The sequence below is a fragment of the Acomys russatus genome, chromosome 8, assembly GCF_903995435.1.
Source record: "Acomys russatus chromosome 8, mAcoRus1.1, whole genome shotgun sequence".
Lineage (NCBI taxonomy): Eukaryota > Metazoa > Chordata > Mammalia > Rodentia > Muridae > Acomys > Acomys russatus.
This window is the reverse complement of record NC_067144.1, coordinates 67,891,543-67,900,887: the sequence shown is the minus strand read 5'-3', so window position 1 is coordinate 67,900,887 and position 9,345 is coordinate 67,891,543. Positions and strand designations below refer to the sequence as shown.

The 9,345-nt window shown below is 38.1% G+C and overlaps 1 protein-coding gene across 1 annotated transcript; it reads right to left on the bottom strand.

The window, feature by feature from the left end:
• Window positions 1-8,887: 8,887 nt before the first annotated feature.
• On the bottom strand, window positions 8,888-9,345 carry LOC127192881 (keratin-associated protein 20-2-like). Its single transcript, XM_051150229.1, has one exon. It carries the CDS (start codon window positions 9,300-9,302, stop codon window positions 9,141-9,143), a length of 162 nt encoding a protein of 53 aa, XP_051006186.1. The 5' UTR covers window positions 9,303-9,345; the 3' UTR covers window positions 8,888-9,140.

The following is a 9,345-nucleotide window of genomic DNA, read 5'->3' as shown; positions in this document are numbered from 1 at the left end:
GGTGTCAGGGAGGAGAGGTCAGATGAAGACCAGCAGTAGGCTTCTTGAGTCTGGATCTCATGGTCTACCAAGGGCCTTTTATACACCTGGGCTGCTATTGGGAAAACCACAGGATTCCATGTGTGCTTCAGGAGACATCAGCATGCCATAGTTTACTGAACAAACAAAGCGGCATAACTGAGATAATTGCATTCATATGTCAGGATCCCATGCTCAAATCATGAGGTTTTAATAGAAATTCTGGTACTGTTTTCATGACTCTGCCTCATTCTGTATTTAGTTTATTTAATATGTATAAAACTCTTCTGTGCCATAATACCAATCATTGAAGTAGCACTCTCTCTCTCTCCCTCTCCTTCTCTCTCTCTTATGTCTGCTTGTTTTGTAACTGTCCATAGGAAAAACTCTTTGTGCTATCTATTATTTTGTTTACTGTGTTATGGTTAAATGATTCTATATGGAGCAATGTATACCTAAGTGTCCCTAAGTCCCTAATTAAAAATGATATCATTATTGGTTGTACTTTTGGTCACTAGATGGTGGTTAATATTTTCATAAACATACTGATTTTATTCTGATCATGTTCTATTGATACATGTTCTTTTAAAATTTTTGTATATTTGCTTTCCATGCTATTGTGATATAGTTTTTATTACTATGGCTCTGTGGTGTCATTTTCTATGTTACATCCAGCACTTCCTGGACCAAAAGATAGTAAGAGTTAGTGGTGCCAAATGTCTTGAAAGGAAGTGTTTTCCAGACACAACAGGGGAGATACTACTGATCTCAGAGAGATTGTATCAATGTGCATAAGACCTGAGCAATCTCCAACCAGACAAAAATCCCAGATCATAAGGTTGAAACTGAACTACCAGTAGCTGAGTAGCCATTATAGTTTGCTAGGTGCTGAGAGATCTTTATTAATGATGTGACCGATGGTAGACTGACCACACAGTAAATCGGGCCTCAATTTCAAGACAAGCTTGACACCACATGCAAGACTTCATTGGTGAGATTAGGATACAAATAGTAATCTCAAAGTTGGGTGGAAAGAGAGATGGTAAGAGTAGATACAAGTCAAGGGATTGTGTTCTTTGTAGAGAACTTTCAACAATTCACTTATTAAAAAATTATAAAATGTCTTTACAACATTATGAAAGAAAGACAAATGCTGCATGAATAACTTCATCCATAGAATCTATACTTAAATTGTGTGTGTGTACTTGCATAATATATCATTCCACTAGAAAAGGCACCACAAGAAGCAAAGATATTAATGGGATCAGTAAAGCAAAGAGAGATGTACATGGGTCACGAAGGCAGAGGATGGGAATTTGAATTGGGTTGAGTATGAGAATATATAGGGGGAGGTAATCCCCCTCAGGAACAGTCATAGGGGAGGGGAATAATGGGAAAATGGGGGGGGGGGGAGGAATGGGAGGATACAAGGGATGGGATAAACATTGAGATGTAACAAGAATAAATTAATAAAAAAAAAAAGGAAAAAAAAAGAACTAAATGAAATGACCAACGAGTATGAGATAACATGAGACCCAATGCAGACTTTTCAAAGGCTAGGGGAGTGTGGAAGTTTATTTATAATCCTTTGAGATCAGGTAGAGTAAGCCATATTACCAGACTAGCCAGAATTCCAGCTCCTGCTCTAATATCTCTACCTCAATATACATGCAGGAGAGCAAGTGAGAAAGACAGAAGAGCCCAATTTGGAGCCTTCCCACATGGGTGTACTCATAGACATGCACTTGCACACACATGCATATGAACACATGTAAAAGAAACATGTCAATGTCACAAACATAAATACATAAGAAGAATACAATGAATATAGACAACTTTCCATGCATCCAACTACGAAAATACTGAACAGCAAAACATTAAAATGTACAAAAATATGCCCCACACAAATGAAGAAAAAATACACCAGGAATGGCATGAATAAACAAAATTCACATGGGGTATACACAGTTGAGCTAAACGTCCAAAAGAATATAAGCTGAGAATTAAAGCCAGTGGTTTTCAGAGGAGTAGATACAGATGGACAAATGGAAACAATAACATTTTTTCCTTTACTAACATCTCAGAGATGCAAATCAATATCAAAATTATATTGCTTCTCTCATCTGCCAGATAATTAATATTAGAATGAAGAAACATGAATGTTACAGAGCATGTACAGAAAAGAGCACCCTTCTCCTTTGATGAGAATGTGACTTGGTGCCACCATGACAGAATACAGCACGTGGCATGCTTGCAAATATACAGGGAGTGACAGAGGGTCTAGAAGCCACACTACTGCTTGTATAATTAGATGAAAATTACTAGATCTTAAAAACATAAACAACAGTATAAAATGAATAACAGAATATTAATGTATTTTAATATAATAATGTTGAAAATTATTTCATATCTAAAAATTTAAACCAAATTAAGAGTGAGAGTGACTGTTCCTTTGTCTTTCTTCAACAATTTCTAAATATTTTGTGATTATTCAGTAAATTGTCTCAAGATCGAATGTTAAACATGTTAGAATATCAGGCTGGAGGTGCTACTCTTGCAGAGGATTTGGTTTCCATTTCCAGAGCCCATATGTGACCCCAGACCATCTGCTGCCCCATTTACAGGGGAATCCTACACTCTCTTCTGCCATATGTGGGCACTACAATGACACAATGAACATATAGACATGCAGTAGAAGTGGGGATTAGAAACATGGGAGAAAAGACCTGAAATCCACTGTATACTTATAGTTTCCTGTTTTTATTATGTATAAATTACTGATATAAGACATTAAAGTCATTTAAAAAACACAAGTGCAGTACTTCATTTATTGTCACACTGTCTATAATAGTCATTAGACAAGACCTAATGTCCATCCATAGATAATGGTGAAAGGCTGTGTTTCTCTCTGTCTCTCTGTCTCTCTCTCTCTCTGTCTCTGTCTCTATCTCTCTGTCTCTGTCTCTCTCTCCATAACTTCTTCTCCTCCATTCTTATTTCTTTCTCAGCTCTTTCTCCATGCCTAGTTTTTGAAACATCTTTCTCTTCTTTCCTCCCCTCCCATACCTCACTCACTTATGTGATCAGACAGATACAAATGCACAAAATATTCAGAAATTGGTTTGCACTATTTAATCATATATCTACTTGACAATTCAAATACTTTTACACAAAGATTGTGAGTTAAACCTGAAAATATTTTAAAAAGCATTATGAAGATAACATAAAATGTTTTTTTTTTCAGATAATGACAGTCTAACCTATGTTGAGGAGTTGGATAGCCATGTTCTATTTCAATTGTTTTTCAAATATTTGATATACAACTAGAGTTTTTTATGTTATTCTTGAGTGCCTGATGTGAAAATTCCTGGAAGCTCTTCCAGTCAGGAAGGCTAGGCAGCTACAGAAATTCTTCTATAGAAGCTATAGAAACAGTAGCTTTTACAGCACAGTGGGCAGCAGCAGCCATAACCATAGCCACCACAGCCACATCCTAGGCTACCACAACCTAGCCCAGGCCTCCATAGTAGCTGCCTTAGAAACACATAGTGTTAGCAGTGGAAAACTCAGATGAATCTAAGCAGTGGGTTCCTTGAGTCTAGATGTCACCATCTGCCACATGACTTTTATACCTGTGTGTTTGGCAGGGAAAAATCACAGAAAATATAGTATCACTCTACTGTGCTCCTGAAAACATCACAGGTGCCATGTTTTACTAGATGAACAAGGCTGAATAACAGAAATAATTATGTTCTTTGTCAGAATCATGGTCAAATCACAGGTGTCAAATGAGGGTCCAGTTTTATTTTCAGCATTCTAGTTCATTTTATATTTAGCTAATTGTGTCCATGTGATCTGACTGTGTTACATAATACAAATAAAATAGTTGTCTACTTTTCATATCTGTTTCCTTTGCAAGACTTCATAGGTAATATTATTTGTGTTTTCTTTCCTTTTGATTATTTTGTTATTACAGAATATGTCTTATCTCTGTAAATACATTTCCAGGGTCTTGCTAATGAAGATGGTCTGATTATTGGTTATATAATCGGCAACTTGTGGTGATCTATATCTTATGTAAACATATGTTAGCCATTGTGAATGCAATATATATATATATATATTCCATTTTTAGAATATATGAATAACTATTTAATGGCCAGACAATTTGATGCATGCTTCTTTTTGTCCCATGTCCCATGTGGTAGTGTTTTAGATGTAACTGAAAAACATATCTTAACTGAGTTAGGTGTTCCAACATGAACTTTTAGGAATAGGTTTTTTTAATGAAAAGAGGAAGGTGAAGGCTAAAAAAAAACAATCTAGAGAAATTGGCAGCATAGCTACATAGCACTAGTATACCTTTCAAGAAACTAAAGAAGGCACAAGAATCAGAGCCCGACTTATCAGCACACATGAGAATCCCATAAAAACACTAAACTGGAAGCCATAATATATACTCAGAGGACCTTGTGCAGACCTGTGGAGGCCCTGAGCTTCCTGCTTTAGTCTGAGTTCCTGTAAGCTTTTCTCAGTTGATTTAGAGGGACTTGTTCTCCTGGTGTCCTCCATCTTCTGTGGCTTTTATTTTTTCAGCTTTCTCTTCTGTGGGGTTCCCTGAGCTCTGAAGGGAGCAATTTGATGGATCCATTCCATTTAGAGGTGAGTATTCCAAGACCTCTCACTCTCTGCAAAATGCCAGGCCATGGGTCTCTACATTTGTTCCACCTGCTGCAGGAGGAAACATCTCTGAAGACACCTGAGCAAGCTGCTGGTCTATGAGTACAGCAAAAGTTCATCAGGAGTCATTTTATAACTACATATTTTTTGATCAGCATTGGTTTTTCTTAGGTTCTTTGGCTATCTAGTCTCAGGTCTTTGGTCACCCATGTAGTGAAAGGATTTTATTCCATTTAATGAAATGGGCCTTAAGTCAAGTCAGTTATTGATTGGCTATGCCTACAAGCTTTGTGCCAACATTGCCCTAGCATATCTTGCAGGCAGTACATAAAGAGTTTGTGTTTGGATTGAGGTTTACATTTCTCTTTTGAGATTGTGCAGAGTATGTTCATGTTCTGAAGATGATGGAATGTAGGAATGAAGTTTCTGTGTGAACACCAAGTTGACCTTTTCATCTCCAATGAGTTCTGTCGGTGTTCTCTTTAGCAAGGGGTCCTGCTATCAGTTGGGGGAATCTTCTCTTCATCTCTTTTCCTTCTTTTGGTTTATCATGCCCAATATTTAGCTTTTGTCTTATTTCATTATAATCTATCTTGTTATAGTTTTACAAATGAATGAATGCAAACTTAGCCACAACAGTAAAGTTTAAAAATTAAACTGTCACTTATACCTGAAGGAGAAGCACAATTAGTTTTCTACAATACAGTGACACTCAGTATATCATCCACTGCAGGCCAAGCCTCATGGTAACACATGGTGTCAGGAGTGGACAGTTCAGCTGAGTGGTATGTTTCTTTGGTCTAGGTTTTACCATATACTAAGAGCCTTTTATACCCCTGGCTTGTTGTTGAGGGAAACCACAGGTATTGTAGCCTCACACATCTCTGTACTATGCTTCAGAAAACATTACAAGTGTTGTCATTTACTGAACACCCAAGATTGCATAGCCGAGATAATTGACCTCGTATGTGGTTCTATGACCAAATCATGGGATCTACTTATTTTTTAAACTCTTCACATGATTCTCCATTGTAGATTAGTGAATACATGAAGTGATTCTGTCAGATGATAGAGTATTCTCCTTTGTACATTTAAAAATTTTTTTATTACCCTACAGAAAGAAGGTTGATTTTTTTTTTTTTTTGCTTCTGTTTTATTTTGGAATGAATATTATCTTGCGGAGTAAGTTTCTTGAGTCTTTATCATGAACAATTTATTAGGTTATTTTTAACATGGTGGGTCTTGCCATCTTATAATAATGTATTTGGTTTTATTCTTTTTTTTAACTCACTTTACATCCCGGTCAAAGGCCCATCATTCCTCCTCTACTTTCGGTCCCCTCCTCCCTACCTCTCCCCATGTTCTCCCCTTCTCCCCTATTTCTCAGAAAAGGGGACTCCCCCTTTTCATCCACCCCAAATCAAGTCACATCAGGACTGTGGCATGTCCTCTTAACTGTGGCTTGGCAAGGCAGTTCTGCTATGGTGGAGTGATCAGAGTCCATATCAGAGACAGCTACCACTCCACATAGTAGAGGACCCACATGAAGCCTGAGCCTCCCGTTGGCTACATCTGTGTAGGCAGGCTAGGTCCAGTCCATGCATGGTGTTCCAGTCTCCTCAAGCCCCAGTGGGCCCTGGCCAGGTGGTTCTGTTGGTCTTCTTGTGGAACTCCTGTCACCTCCAGGTCATTTTCTCCTTCTCCCCACTTTTCCATAACACTCCCTACACATCACTCAAAGTTTGGCTGTGAGTCTCAGCATGTGTTTCAAGGTGCTGCTGGGTGGAGCCTCTCAGAGGACAACTCTTCTAGGCTCCTGTCTGCAAGCATAGCAGAGTATCATTAATAGTGTCAGGGGTTATCTCTCTCTCATAGGATGGGTTTTGGGGTGGGCCAGGTACTGGTTGGCTATTTCCTCAATCTCTGCTGTGTTTGCTCTTGCTCTGTTTTTATCTCTGCACATATTGTAGACAGGGAAAATTTGGGTTGAAGTTTTTGTGGGTGAGTTGGTGTCCTCCCTCCTTCTACTAAGCATCTTGTCTAGTTAGAAGATACCCTTTTAGGCACTACGGCCCTTGCTCCTCGGAGCCTCTGCCATAGTCCCCTCATATTCTCCCAGGATCCTACTACAATTTAGCTTTGTCACAGAGATGCCACTGCCTACACTTTCTCTTTTCTCTGCAGGTCTTCTGTCCTCTTTCTCCTGTAGTCCCCAGGTCAGATCTCCACCATCATATCTCTCTGCACTCCCTCTCCTACCATGTTCCCTCTATTCAACCATGACCTCTATCTTTTCTGTTTCTCCTTCTGAGTGATATTTGAGCATCATTACTTGGGTTTCTCAGCCATTCTATATTCCTCTGTTGAGAATTATTTATTTAGTTCTGTATCCCATTTTTAAATTGGATTATTTGGTTTGATGGTGTTTAATTTCTTGATTTCTTTATATATTTTGTGTATTAGCCCTTTGTCAGATGTAGGGTTGATGAAGATCTTTTCCTAGTCTGCAGGTTATCATTTGTTGTTCTGACAGTGTTCTTTGCCTTACAGAAGATTTTAATTTTCATGAGGTCCCATTATTTAATTGTTGATCTTACAGCCTGAGATGTTGGTGTTCTGTTCATGAAGTTTTCTCCTACACCAATGAGTTCAAAATTCTTCCCATCTTTTCCTTCTAACAGATTTCATGTGTTTCTATTTCATGTCATCACCATGCAGGTTTAATTACTGTAGCTCTTTAGAGGTGAAGCTATCCATATATGGCCATGTGCATGTGTTTGTGTGAGTGCTTTTAAGGAACTGAGATAGAATGTCATGGTATCTAGAGGTAAAAGTTATAATGGAACAATAAGGGCTTAGTAGGGTAGTGGACAGGAATCCAGGGTGAGATAACTAACACTAAGGACCTTACAAGAAAGGTGTATAGAAATCTGCTTGCCACTGTTGAAGCTTGCATTCCATACGTATTTAAAAGGGTGTGACCCTATAATGGGTTAAGAAGATACACACTAGACACTGCAGGCTAACAACAACAAAAAAAAAATCTCAATGCCAGAAAAAGAATACCTCTTTTGGAATTCTTGGCCAGTGGTGTTCCATAGACCTCCAAACATTACAGGCTATTACTAATGCTCTCATTTACCCTCTGGAACATGACAATAACTTCTTTTTGATGAATACATGCTTTACATGCTTGAGTATGAAGGACTCAAGCTTTTACTGACCTCAAAGCTTCCCCTATACTGAGTAGATTTCATAGTTCTGAATGGTAGTATGCACACTACTGAAAGGTAAAATACATGATCAGTTTTAACTAACTGTTTTCTGTTGTTAAAAAAACCCAGACTGTTAATACATATGCATAGCTTTAAAAGGAAAATGAACAGGTTGGGAGGAATGTTCTCATTTCTGGTTGAATGTAAATTCACATGGCAGATGCAACCCAATGTGAAGTTGTTATTTGACAAGAACCTGCAAGCAGACTCTACAGGAGAACCCACTACTAGTATTCTGACAAGTGGACTTAGTTTTAAAAAGACTCATAATTACATTGTTACAGCTGTAGAGCTGTGAACTTCTGTGCTTTGACCAGAGGGCTGCTCCAGTAGATGGCGATTAACACAGAGATCCTAAACTGGTGTAAATACAGAACAAGAGTGTGTTATTCTTAGCTCTACTTGAGGAAACAATGGATGACTCAAGAAAACTGGTTTTTTTTTTTTTTCAGACACAACAGGCAGCTGAATTTATGAACTGAGAGAAGTTGTGGTATTAGAGAGAAAATGGGTCTTAGAGAGCATGTGGATTAAAGGGAGGCCTATACACAGGGAGAATGTATACGTTGACACTCATTATATAAGGTGCTGTGGAGATTGCAAGACATTGTGGGAATTAACTTCTGTTCATTCTCCAAATTTAAGTAGCAGACAAGAGGATTTGATGTCAGAGAAATATCCAGACTTCCACATTCATTGTGGCATCACAATAACAGAAATATCAAGATAATAAAAATGCCTACTCACAGAAGAATATTTATAGACAAAGTTCCTTCTCTCTCCTCTTGCTCTTGTTCAGTCTCTTTTACTTATCTGATATTTATTCATAAACAATCTCACATTTATAACCAAAGAGATATAAAGTCACAACCATAACCTCATATTCAGTAAAACAATAAGAAAAAATTATTTTCCAGAACACACTTTATTTTAAGTGATATACATATATTCACAGAATGAAAACATCATATTTCATAAGGCATTGTGATGACAATGAAGAGTTTTGCTGCAAATACTTATGTGATCAAATTAAAGAAGAGGAATAGGCTGGGTTTGTTGCATTTCATTAATAATTCCTAAGAGACTTCAAATTAAAGCTGGAATATATGGAGATATATAAGAACATCTGAAGTGGAGAAAGTTGGAGAGAACAGCTGCTGAATCTCCTTAGTAGAAGCCATAGGACCAGTACCTTCTACAGCACAGTGGGCGGCAGCAGCCATAGCCATAGCCACCATAGCCACCATAGCCACAGCCACAGCCATAGCCATAGCCTAGGCCACCATAGCCACAGCCTAGGCCACCATAGTATCCACCATAGTAACACATGTTGTCAGGAGTGGAGTGTTCAGAGGACGACAAGGAGTAGGTT

Coding starts and splice junctions, on each gene's coding strand:
- LOC127192881 (XM_051150229.1), bottom strand. CDS start 9,302: ATGTGTTACTATGGTGGATACTATGGTGGCCTAGGCTGTGGCTATGGT.